Genomic DNA, 13,541 nt, shown 5'->3' with positions numbered 1-13,541 from the left:
TATGCAAACCCAGAATTCACACGGCTTTTCCAATTATACAAAAGAACTAATTACACAACCTGCATCATCTAAGCAAAGATGCATTAATCTGTCACCACAACACTAATATTACCTCTCTGATATTTCTTCCCCCACTGCTGACCATCCCCAGCACATATTTTCCTCTACATACAGTTAAGAGCAAATTAGCATGTTTTAAGCCACATTTTAAGCAGTGTTGGTAAGCTCTTTCACAATTAATCATTGATGATCGATTATTTCAAAAACAGTCATCAAAACTGATAAATTTTTAAAATAATTTATTTTCAAATACCAGGTTTAAGCATCTGGTAGAACAAATACTTCTAAGTTTAATACATGTTGTCAATAAGGTACACTTGATAGTTAAGCAAGAGGAAATAATTCTCCGAGTTCCTCCTAGTTCTAGCTCTCCATATTTTAATTTGGTCAGCAAAAGCACCTAAAAACTAGTAGGCTATTGAAGACACAGAAAACACGCATTCTCCCCATTTTTTTCCAGTTGTGAATAAGTTTTAAGGTACTTATTGACACAACAGTTTAAATATCATTCAGATTTTACACTGGACACAAGATTCAGTCTGTTTTGTGAAATACTAGGAAGAGATTGAGTTGATTTCACTGTGACCACTGCTTTGCTTGTGCTCTGCAATTCAAAAAAATGAAATCATTTTCATTCACCTGTTTATCTCATCTTGCCCTGCAGTCATGCTACCATGCTGCACCAAAGTGTTAAACAATCACCTTTTTTTACAGCAGCAGAAGCTCTTCCAACATCAGAATCTAATAAAACTAGTTATTTAAAGCAAATATTTACAACTCTATACAGATATTGTTGTAAATATTAATAAACCTTGACGGAAACAAACCCTGGCAGGCACTCAGACAGCTATTCCAAACCTTCTCATACCTCAGTGTCTCTCGGGCAGTGTATCCAGAGCCAATTAGTATGGATTCATCAAATAGCTTGTCCATACATGGAATAAATTCTATAATTTTTTTTTTAAAAAAAAAGAGAGAAAAAATAAAAAGCTATATGTAATGACTGGCAAAACAAGAGAGTTAAGCATTAAGCCACTTAAGTATTTAAACCTAAGTCAGCAAGTAGTTTTATTATCAAATTCATTCCTGAAGCTTACAAAAGGCAGTGCCATTTACAAGAAAACTTTCCATTAACCTCTTATGACTATGAACTCCACTGACACTTGTCTCATGAGTGACATTACAGCACAGTCGAAGCCACAGCACTGACACAACAAAACCAGCTACAGCTGGAGAGAGAAAAACCACTTACATTATTTTCAACTTTGCAGACCTTTTTAAATGTAACTGTAATGAGTTACTGCAAAGGACAAGTTTAGGCAACATGGTGCAACACAACTCTATCTTGTTTGGCATCTTATCATACAAGCTCTATTCCAAAATATAACCAGGGATACAGGCAACTCAGGGTCCAAGGTACAAAAGGAAGATATCAGTAACAAAAATCAAGTGTCAAAGGAGGATCAAAGAAGCATTTTTTTTTTTTAAATATAGAAATCAACAAGTTTATGGAATTGATTAGCTCACTCCAGCCTGAAGGCAGATGATGGAAATGGCAGGAAGGATTAACTGCCCCCACCTCCAAATAATGCAACAAACTAAAACTTATTAGCAAATAAGCAAAAAGTCAAATAAAGAGTGAGAAGAGCATCCAGCAACCTTCATTCTCCACAGATTTCCAAACAATATTAAAGATAAAAATCCAGCATTTTCTGAATGAAGTCTGAAATGGACAAGGAATCAACAAGGTTCCACTAAATGTAAGGGACAACATGGTGGCTGTCCTTGCTTTTAAGAGAATGTCACATTCTGCAAGAACACAGTGACAGAGAAAATGAGAGCATCAGCATTGTTTTTTGAGAGAGGTAGAGATCTGAAAGATTTACAGTGGAAAAGGCAACTAAAGAATGGGAATAAAGATTTTTAGATGCAAAGACAATCCATTATTTTATGAGGCAACCACCACAGCAGCCATGACGTGGGAATAAACTCAGTCACAGCCAAAAAATAATACTGGGGAGAAAAAAGCTGAGTCAAAAACATGGTTGGAAAGGAGCTGCCTTTGATCATCAAACCACTCTGTTTGAAAAAAGGATTTAGTCTTAGATGCACCAGGCAGATCAAAGATACTAAGACAGAAATCTTGACAAAGAAAAAAAAAAAGTCAAGGAAATGCAAGCTGGAAAACAGTAATGAGTTTTTGTGTATGAAAGACATTTAACATTAATATTCCTATGTTGTGATGTTACTTTTAATGTAAATACTTTTAATGTAATGTTTAGTGAGAGAAATTAAAGCAAAGCAAGCAATAATAAATTGTTTACACCAGATCACCGAATAAACTCTCTCATTGTTAAACTTGATAAAATAAGAATATTTTACATTGAAATTAAGAAATCTTCACAATGGTCAGTCATTAGAATTCCAGAAACACCGTACAAACTATGCTAGCTTTTTTAAATGACCATCTCAGTTAAAATTCTCAGAAGAAATGGCTTAATAGGGATGAAAATAGGTAAGTTTCTAAATTTTATTTGAATTTTATCTTCCAAGCCAGGTTTTAAAACTTCCATCTAATATTTTTATGCATAGCACATTTTGCTGATATGAAATCTTTTTAGACAGAGGCCATCTCCACAGTGATAGCAGTGGGGAGAGCAAGTACAGTTTCACCTCCACCTTCTCTTTTAGGAATCAGAAACGGAGTTCCACACAGACAAAACGCATCACAGTAAGATACACGGTGTTATTCGTCAACTCTCAATCAACACAGAAGACTCAGTTTGAAATAATGTCAATGGCAAGACCCACAAACATGGAACATTTCCCTCAACGCTCATTTTTCCAAATAAGCTGAACTGCACCAGCACAATGACAGGTGCCTTATCTTCTACAGATCTCCACATACTTTTTATCCCACTTCTTCCTCATGCTCCTTTTTCCTCCTGCGATACCACGTTCTCTCTTCTCCTTAATATTTCTAAGCACTTCCTCCTCTACATCCACTTTGGGACTGCCAGGTAGCCAAGAGCAGGGCTGGAGGGATTCAACACACATGCTAAAATGCCAGCCAGCTGCCCCAGGGCCATGAATTGCTAAGCTCACTCTGCTGTTTATTCCTCCAATGGAGACACCAGCACAGGTTTTCTTCACCACCCAAACACTAAAGTTCACAAAGGATGTTCACAAGAACATCGTATCTTTAAGACCGTGCTCCTCTGTTGAGTTTTGTTGAAACTGGTCAAGTTCCGAAGTTATTAAGGAGAGGCTGAGAAACGTAGAATAAGTAAGCTAATTTCTTTAGAAAAAGAGCCAAAGAAACAGCTTTCTATGTGACCACAATACTAAATTCCAGAAACTAGGAAACATGCTATTTATTTTGCTAAGCTAACAATACCTGTAAGACATCACACTGCCCCATAACTGTTGTTAGCAGAAGAAAAAGAAGGGATCGCACAGTAAAGATAAAAATATGTAAGTTAATATTTTATAATGTACACTCATCTCCAGTTCTGCAATTCTGCCCAAGCAGAACATATCCGCCAAACCTAGTTAATTCAGGCAGACCAAGAATAGCTGTCCTCTGCTAGAGGCAAATACTATGAGCTGAATCAAACATATGGCATCAGGTTTTGGCAGAACTACTTCCACTCAGGTTAACAGATGAGTATTTTAAAGTATCCATACAACTGTAGGCACAATTACAAACCAAACCAACACAAATGTTTATCACCAAACGGTAATTACTTGGAACAGCTATTTGGAAAGCTAGAAGAGCCACTTGTTCAGCATGCCATCTGATTCAGATTCATTTTTTTTTAAGGAAAAAGAAAAAAAAAGCAAACCAAAAATCACATCCACTCCCAAAACAATCAGAAGTATGTAGCAGAAGTAGTCCAAGACAAATAGTAAGCAATACACCTCTTAAATACACAGAAATTTAAATCTTTCCCATTTATAGGTACATTTTCAAAAAGCACTACATACGGCTCCTCAAGTCTGTTGTCAAGATGTGCTTAGCAGCAATCAGAAGCTCCTTTCGAAGGTGTGCTGTTTCAGCTGGACAATTGGAGAGCAACTGCAACATTCCTTTTACCATTTGCTGAGAATATTTGGCCACTAATTCCTATAACAAAAAAATAACATGAATACAATCATTGTGACATTCTAACACTAAATTAAAATTCACTTGCTTCGCTTTAAAAGTCTACTTGTAAAAATAAAATACAACAGCCACTCCACAAATGCCTGGGGCAGGGTAAGGGCATATTTTTACTTTGCATTCACACGTGAATACTTCTGAAAGGACAACCAAGCATAGCCCTATCTTCAGATTTCCTACACGAACACTCTTCTTTCCAGTCCCTGATGCACTGCAGTCATGCTGGTCACTTGCCTGCCAGAATGTACCTAGAGATCTGTTGCACTATGAGTAACAAAGTAACGAAAACGCAACCTACCTGGTAAATTCTTATGATGTAAGCCAAAAAAGACAATGTTTTAATTTGAGCAGCAATAAAATCAGCATACAATTCCTTGTTATAAAGTTTATGTTGCCTGAAATTAAATTGAACAGTGGTTACGATTTTGTTCCTCCTCTTTAATACCTTCAATCAGGAAATTCACAGAAGTTTCAAATTACATCATCTTCTAGTGAGGTTCTTGCTTCATAAGGGAATAAAATCCTCAAAGGACAGCGTATTTTCAGCAAGCTCTCTGCTATCACAGTTTCCAGCATCTAATGCTCTAAGCAGACACGCACAGCTGTGAGGCAGCCATACAACTTTCAGCCTTCTACAGAAAGCCAAGCCAAGACATTAGCATGGAACATTTGGCTCCATTCACCTAACTGGGGCAATTGTTCTCTCCAAGTATTATTCCCTCCCACAGACGCGTCTGTCTCTCTCAAGCTTCAACCACTTATTGAGATGCTCTGGGCAGACAGGGAAAGACAGAGATCTTACTCCTGCTGCCCTGCTCAGCACCACTTGCTGCTCCTTAGAAGCATCTCTCTCTGGAACAGGAAAAGCAGCGCCCGTGTCTGCAACATCACAAGGCTTCACCTAAGCTACACCTTGGAAGAGCAAAAACATATCACTGCTGGTATGGTAAAGATTAAACGACATGAGGTGTTCTAGCTAACACAGTCTCCATCACACACTATGTGGTAATAGAGATTTCTGTCAGAAACTCTCTTTAAAAAAATGCATTATCAAATAATAAATTGGGATCTACTGAAGAACTATGGATTTTATCAGTTACATATGATGGAAATATTCAGATTTGCCAATTACTTCACCTACAGAACTTTGACAATTTTAAGCCAAATAATCATGGCTACTTTTGAGATTAAAAGCAGTAAGAGTAGAAGCAAAAATCACCTGATATAAGACAAAAATATTTTGGGCAATATCAAATGGCAGGTTTAAGTATTTTATCCTAAATATCATCAAAATATTATCGAAATGCTCTTACCTTGCTTGAGCAGAAACCTGTATTATAATAGTGTTCATAATCAAGGGTACAAATTCAGCTACTACGTTATGAATGTTCAGTTTGTAGAGCTTAAAAAAAAATAAAGTATCATTAGAGAAATGTGTAAGTCACACTCGCAGTCAACTTACTTGAGAGCTAATCAGAAAAAACGAAGACATTTCAGTGGCTTATTTTTAGACCATATTTTAATCTCAAAAATTAATTATGTTCATTTTTACTAACAGGTTAGCCAGAAGTTACACAAGCCATTCAGTAACAAAAAGTATTTACACGCAAAATAGTGGCGTATACTAACCTGATACATAAGAACAACAATAATAGGTAGCTCAGCCAAGACCTTTAGAGATAAAGATCCTCTTGGAATTATAGAATGCTGAAAGAAAGAATACATGTTTTATAAAAAATTTAATTATTAAAAATGTATTTCAAATACCTTTTTGAATTAAAGAAACTGATAATCTTAATAGCACTATATTTAGTGATAATAACATTTAAAAAGCACAAAACTGTTTGGTATTATATTAAATAAAAATCCTGTAATTACGGCTGCATAGGAAAATATCTAAAAGGTTTCAATCAGCTTCTACAAATAAATCTGGATAAGAAAAACATGCAAAAAGAAAGCCAATCACCTTTGTGATTCCGGGTACTGTGATACAGACAGTCCTATAGCTAAAGAGCAGCTGGAATACTCACTGTTCTCGTTTCACTATCTTCTCTCTCAGGGTTTACTTTCACCACGATTGTTGTAATCATGCCAATCATCTCAGGAGTAGGAACGGTGTTCTCTGGAATCACCTGAGGATTCTCAAAATACCGATTCTACAAACAAGGAGCAGAAGAAAAATACAGTAATGCTAGTAATAGTCAAAAGGCCATTTATTTCATTAGAATTCCTCCATACAATTTTTCCCCACAACTTACTGCAGGTTTTTTTCTTCGCTGTACATTACGTTTCCACTGCAGTATCTACCAGGACTACACATCTATCCTGCAATCTCTCAGTCCCGCTACAGCAAGAAGCAGGAAAGCATCCCCAACCAAGGTGGTTCTTTTGGTCAACAAGAACATCCACACAGATACTTTGTATTGGTGAGGAAGAGCAGGAGACAGCCTCCACAGAGATCAGGCACTTCGAAGAGCTGTATCTGCTGGAAAGCACATCACCTTACCCTTCCCTCAAAAAAACAACCCATTTGGCTATGTGGACACCACTGCAGTCAACTGACTAGTGCTTTATTATGTGAGCTTACCTCAGATTTCTCATACTAGTAAAATACTGTGCTAGAAATAGAAGGTTTTCTAATTCAAAATCTAAATTTCTCCATTTTTACACATATTTTTGTTAAATATTTTTATTAAAGCTGTATTTACTTTGTATCACTAGATACAAAAGTAATTGTGTTAATATCTTTTAGAGATAAAATTAAGAAATAAAAACTGGTTTTCTGACTATAGCAAGGGCAATTTAAGAAATAAAGAGCTTACCACTACTTTCGGAAGTTCCTTGTAAATCTGTTTCACAAAGTCCAAAAAATGATGGATCTAAGAAGAAAGAAGTTGATTTATCATAAAGAAAAAAGAAATCAGTGTTTTAGAATCTCTGCATTAACAGTACAATTACATAAAATCTTTAGTCACCACTACAGTATATTTGTCATGGTGTTTAAAAACAACCTGAAAGCGTTCTTCTCTTCCCTTCTGTTCTGCCAATATTAATTTGAATTGCACTTGGAAAGAACCTGATTTACTTATCACCTCATCAGAGCTCTAATACAGCATTATTATAAATAATTACTATAAACCAACTAAGTCTTCCCAGGAGAAAATCAAGGAAAGAAAGCAACAGAATAAAACGCAAACTTTCAAATACTCCTTCATGAGTCACAAGAGAGAAGCACAGGACGGAAGACAATAATAATATTCCTTTTCCAGGATTTTCTCTTTCCAAACTAAAAAGGCTTCAATTCTCTTCCCTTCTGTGGGAATTTTATTCCTCAGTCCAATATATTGCCCATAAACACTTAAAGCAAAGACAACTAGGCTTTAATAGTTTGTTTTTTCCCCAGGGGTGCTAACACTATAGAATCCTCTTTTAACAATTACTTTAAGGTAAAAAAATAAATATTAAATACACGGTTACCATAGCAGGTCAGCCAACATAAAAGGATAGCAGGAAAAAACAAACCAACCCACTTGAACAAAATAGTAATTCTGAAGAGTATAGCAGTTAAGTTCTATATAACATAGCAAGATTTATGACCTACTTCTTGAGTGATTGCTGGTCGGAACTGTTTGTGCAATTCAATAATTATTCTTAAGCAAATCAGCACGTTTTCTTCATTCTCTGTCTGAAAAAAAAAAAATCTCTAGTGAGGCTACTGCTGCATTCTTCAAGTACTCTGTAAGTGAGTGCTTCAAAACTCTATAAAGTTATACTCATCTCAGCAACCTACAAGTGCTCCATTAACACAAATTCATATGAGCAAGATGCCCTTCCTTTGACATAACTTTACTTTGCAATCTTAGAGCATGGCTAAAATTACTGGAATGAAAAAAAAAAAGCAGTTTCAACCACTCTATACCATCAGACCTGTTTCTAATGCCCCACAGACAGACACACAAGCAGGCCTATTTACACACCAAGACACCTCCACGTAGAGCAGGTTAGTTTCTGCAAGTTTCAAATGACAATGTTTTCAATTCCAAGTAAGAAACAAAACAAAGTTTCCAGAATAAGGTATCTGCACTTATATAAGCCAGAAAAGTGTTCATGAATGAAGTCTCGTCTAGCATGAGAACAGTTCCTTGCATTTGTAAAATCCAAGTTTCTAAAGGGCAGAAGAGAACATGCAGAAAACTTGTAGACGGCAAGATATCGCACTGGTGAAGCCTAAATAGAATGCCCTTCTACTCTTGCTCCAGAAGCATAGCTATGTAAAATCCTACACCCAGTAATTTTTGGAGATGAAAAAAGAAGAGGAAAAATCTTTCTGAGAATCTGAAACTGTTTTGAAACAAACAAAAAAAAATACCTCTAGAAATCTAAACATCACAGACAGGATATTTTTGGTATGAAGACGAAGATGCTCATTTGTTGGTATTCTGTGAATTATTTCAAGCACTAGCTTTCGGAGTTGCTGTGAAAAAAAAAAGAAAAAAAAAAAAACAAAGATATGAAAAGATGTGACAGAACTTTTTAGAAGCCCCCAAACCAAAAAAACAATTGGTTGCAACATCTTTTCAGCTTAATACTTCTGCATGCTTAAAAAGAATAAAAGCTGGTTTACTTAGTGTAGGCATACACTTATATACAAACGCATAATGCTTCCTACTACCCACATATGTGAACAAGGCAAATTTAATTTTACAGTTGAAAAATGCATGTTATGAGACTTTTTTTAAGGAATTCAATTTTAAGTATTTAGTAACAGATTCAACTTTTGCCTTTCATTCCACAGTAAAGTCAGCAATATGTAACAATGTGTTGTTTTTCAGTGAGACAGCCAGTTCTGTTGTACCTTTCCCTCATTTTTCACATAAGCGCAGATTTGAAAAGTTTATAAGTAATTTATTTAGAAATGGGACTTTTCCAATTTCACTTGAAATGACAGATCTACTGTTAACAAAAAAGTCTAAATATAAATCGGTTCATTAGGTTAATCAAGTACTTCACTGAACGAGTAGTCTGCTGCACACATTACGAAAAGGTAAGAGATGCTCCACACAGTTTACCTGTGCTGGCTTCTCCTGCAGAAACTGAACTTCTCCATCCTGTAGAAAGGTGAGAAACCTAGGGATGATGTGTTCCAGGAAGGTAGAATATTGAGGGGATGATGTCACATTCTAATTACGAACAAAACAGAAAAAAAACGGGGAGACATATAATAGACATTACATAGATGATATTAACTTACATTCAAAGGCACTGTTAAACACTGTCAGTGACTTTTTAACAGATTCAGTGATTGTGCATCTGCTGACACACTAGAGACCACTATTAGTGAAACAAACAAAAGAAAACACTAATTAAACTCTTTCCTCCAACCCCAACGGACTGTAATATGATTTTTTTTTTTCTATTTTAACACTCTCATCTCACATTGAAAATAAAATTGGCATAACATACAGCTATTTTAAATGGGGGGGAAGAAAACAACACTGTAGATGTTCTTGAACAAGACTGACAAGCACACTAACATTTCCTTGCTCCAGGATTCCAAAGACTTTTCAACAACTGTTAAGAGATTTTACTTATTTCTGCTGTGTAAATGCATAGATCACCCAAACTGAGAACTACTTTCCACTGGGAAAACAACCTTGCGCTACTGTCCACTTGTGAAGTGAGAAGAAATACGAGATGAGCAAGTCTCCTCCATCTGCAAGTGCTGCATCTGCCTCAAAAAAAAAAGTCTAACTTGGACACTGTGAGGTTTACTGAGAAACTCAGCCGCAGTCTCCATACGTGCTGTTAGGCAACTCTCCGAAGTATCTGCGACACAGAAGCATACTGGTCTGTTAATAACGGTGCAAATCAGAACGCAGCTTCTTTTGAAAAATCTATATAGGTATTTCAGGGGTTTATTCACATTATTCCCTGAATAACATAAAAGTTTTATAGTCACCTTCTTTTATAGATTTTTCACTGCTATTCTCTACTTTGCAGTAAGATTTCATAATGTGCCATCATAAATTTTATTACAGTAGGCACCGTGCAAATAAAGTTTTTTTTATCTCAAGAGCTTTCAAGAAAGCAGACAGGTATCATAAGAAGAGCACAAAAACATTGTAAATGCACGTGCTGGTTTTGGCTGGAATAGGGCTAATTTTCTTCACAGTAGCTAGTGTGGGGCTATGCTTTGCATTTGCAGTGAAAATAGTGTCGATAAATCAGGGATGTTTTCACTATTGCTGAGCAGGGCTTACACACTCAAGGCTTGTTCTGCTTCTCACCCCACCCCACCAGCGAGTACGCTGGGGGTGCACAAGAAGCTGGGAGGGGACACAGCTGGGACAGCTGACCCCAACTGACCAAAGGGCTATTCCACACCATATGACATCATACTCAGTAATAAAAACTGAGGAAAGAAGGGGGAAGAGGAGGATGTTCAGAGTGATGGCGTTTGTCTTCCCAAGTCACCGGTACACACGATGGAGCCCTGCTTTCCTGGAGATGGCTGAACACCTGCCTGCCCATGGGAAGTGGTGGATGAATTCCTTGTTTTGCTTTGCTTCTGTGCACAGTTTCTGCTTTACCTATTAAACCGTCTTTATCTCAACCCGCAAGTTTTCTCACTTTTACCCTTCTGATTCTCTCTCCCCTATCCCAGTCAGGGGGGAGCGTCTGGGTGGTGCTTAGTTGCCATCTGGGACTAAATCACAACAACACAAGACAGGACACTATCAACAGCAGATTAGCCTGCATCTTCTCTTCACCTCAAAGGTCTTCCAAAGAAAGTCTGTCTCCTCCACCTCCCCTTAAAGTCTTTCCAATTTTGAAAGACAACCTCCCCAGCCTTATGCCGCAAGAACAGTCCTACTTTGGAGAAAGAATAAAAGGAAAGTTTGCAACAAGAAATGAAACAGGTATTGCTGCACTCTTGGAAAGTGGCTCACAAATCCATTCAAGGAAAAGTATACCTTCACAAAACCAGCTTTCAGTTCTGAAAGCAGCTTCTTTGCTAAACAGCAAAATAGCAGAAAATTAGCAGCACTCAATATCTATGAATTGCTCATCTGAACCATACAAGAAACTAAAATCCCCACTACTCTAACCAAGTTCAGAATTACACTGCTGGTAAAAGACACCAGAAGCAGCAATGGAGGTTGATTCTGGACGATTTTTCTCCTCCAAACCAGAGACTGGAAAGACAATGAATACCCTCCTCTCTCCCCATTTGGAATCCAGAATATCTATGAAGAAATGGAGAAGGAAAAAATTCCCCGTCACACTAATAATTTCTGAGAAACAAGAATCAAAACTATCAAATGTTTCCATCCAGAAATCGGTTTAGAAGAGCAATATCCTCTGCTAGCCCAGAACAACGTCCTGACAAGTGGCCCAACAACTGGCACCGTCAAGTGGATAAATATTATAGTGGAGCACCTCAGTTTTAAACCTCATGTCAAGGAGTCCTCCAGAATCCTCAATCCGTGTTCAGTTGTACTGTTAACTAAAGAAATAACCACATCGATAATGCAGACAACAGAATTTGAATGCTGTAAGTTTCAACAAACAGCTAATCTTTGGGAAAAAAAAAATATATTTTTTCACTTGAAGTGAAAAATAAAACCTGCTGAACTTCATAGCTATTGGAAGCTGAAGGTGATAGAGAAGAGTTAATAAGGGATGATGGAAACAGAAGAGAAACCACCTAGCATAACAACATGTAACAATACTGTCTGCAATCTCCAAAGGAAAAAAGGAAATTAAAACTATATTAATGGTTCCTCTTGCTCCCTCAAGTATTTTCCAGCAAACAGAACTGTACTTCAGCATAAGTCAAATCATCATCTCTCTATGTAGGATCACGCTACAGAACTGAGTTCCGAAAGAAGGCAGCTACCCCATCTTGAATGCTACCAAAACAAACACTGAACAAGTTCGTCCCTACTGAAGACGAGCAAAGAAATCAACTAAACCTTCAGATTTTAAACAGATCACTAAAAAAATTATTAAAATTGTAATTTAAATTAAAATTATTCTTTTACTCAGGTATCTAACAAATCATTTCAGAGACCACAGGTCAGCTTAAACAGACATAAAACTCCACAAAGGTATTTTTAGATAGTCATTTATGGCAATATGAAGCTCTGCTGGCCCCATGTGCATATAGATGCAGAACTGTTACAAATATCTACTTATTTGCTTATACACGCCAAGCAAGGATTCAGCCTTTTAACTTTTTTTATAATACAGTTACACCAGCTCTAAATTTATTATTCCCTATGTTAACCTGAACTAAACAAAAAAACCTCACCGGATAGGAAATTCTACCAGTAACTCAGAAACAACTAAAACTGGTACAGCTTTCAATGTCCAGCACCTGCTGGATGTAGCTTTGCATAAAGCTTACTTGAAAACATCCAAAGACATTAAACAGGACCAGAATGCGTATCTTGTTTCCATCTCATGGATTAAGTGAGATCACTTCAAATAAAGCAGGTAAGGACAGAATACATTACAGAGGTAGCGCTCTTTCTTACTACAATATGACTAAAAAAACTAGATAGAGAGAGAATTACAGTGATTCTAATATCTTGAACTTATTCTACAAAACAACAAGTTCTCTGTAATTTCAGAACAGATGCATAATAACTAAGTATTCAACTAAAGTATAATTTCTGCTAACAAAGGGTTGGTTTAACTTCTGTCTCACTTTTTTACTGCTGCTCATCAAACCTGATGGTCCATCACTACGCAAAAGATGTCACTGGAGCCATCTCCGCTCCTGATGTCAGATTCTGCATCCGACAACTCCTCCTTCACTTCTGTACTGTGGAACTACTCAGAGGAATCAGAGACCTCTGCTTCATGAGGGCAAAATACACATTTGAACTAAATAAAAGAAAGCTTTAAATACACGCCTTTCATACCATTCAACAAAACGGAAGTAAAATCTATTACTTTGCCTTTATTTAAATGTATATTGCATAAAGATTAGAGAACGAAAGAGTTCTTTAAGTCCAAATGTTGTAATTCTTCAATAACCCCTCTAATTCCTAAATAAAAACCTAGAACTAATGACTTATAACAACATAAGTCATAAGCCACAAGATACTAATATTAGTATTTAACCACATAACATCAGAAATCACACCAACAAACATTAAGCACAAGACTGCCATTTCAGAAGGATGGGGTTTTTTGGTGAGGTTTTGGTTTTTTGGGTTGTTTAGTTGGGGTTTTTTTATTTACCTCAAAATTCTCACTGACTTCTTGCATCATTTTCAGTTTGGTTTCATCAGCTGAAAATGGAAATTCA

General features: G+C 36.6%; 1 protein-coding gene across 9 annotated transcripts in view; it reads right to left on the bottom strand.

Annotated features, from left to right (window-relative positions):
* Nucleotides 1-13,541, bottom strand: part of TRRAP (transformation/transcription domain associated protein) — a 96,208-nt gene that overhangs the window by 82,192 nt on the left and 475 nt on the right. For all 9 annotated transcript variants that reach the window (XM_086622435.1, XM_086622439.1, XM_086622436.1 and 6 more), the window contains exons 2-12: nt 13,475-13,524; nt 9,292-9,402; nt 8,592-8,696; nt 7,824-7,907; nt 7,045-7,101; nt 6,253-6,378; nt 5,852-5,929; nt 5,536-5,624; nt 4,521-4,617; nt 4,048-4,186; nt 929-1,007 (exon numbers count right to left, since the gene is read on the bottom strand). In XM_086622435.1, the coding sequence (XP_086478561.1) occupies nt 929-1,007; nt 4,048-4,186; nt 4,521-4,617; nt 5,536-5,624; nt 5,852-5,929; nt 6,253-6,378; nt 7,045-7,101; nt 7,824-7,907; nt 8,592-8,696; nt 9,292-9,402; nt 13,475-13,524 (1,015 nt within the window). The remainder of the gene's footprint in view (nt 1-928; nt 1,008-4,047; nt 4,187-4,520; nt 4,618-5,535; nt 5,625-5,851; nt 5,930-6,252; nt 6,379-7,044; nt 7,102-7,823; nt 7,908-8,591; nt 8,697-9,291; nt 9,403-13,474; nt 13,525-13,541) is intronic.

The sequence above is a fragment of the Tauraco erythrolophus genome, chromosome 17, assembly GCF_009769465.1.
Source record: "Tauraco erythrolophus isolate bTauEry1 chromosome 17, bTauEry1.pri, whole genome shotgun sequence".
NCBI classification, from domain to species: domain Eukaryota; kingdom Metazoa; phylum Chordata; class Aves; order Musophagiformes; family Musophagidae; genus Tauraco; species Tauraco erythrolophus.
This window is presented reverse-complemented; position numbering and strand designations above follow the sequence as displayed.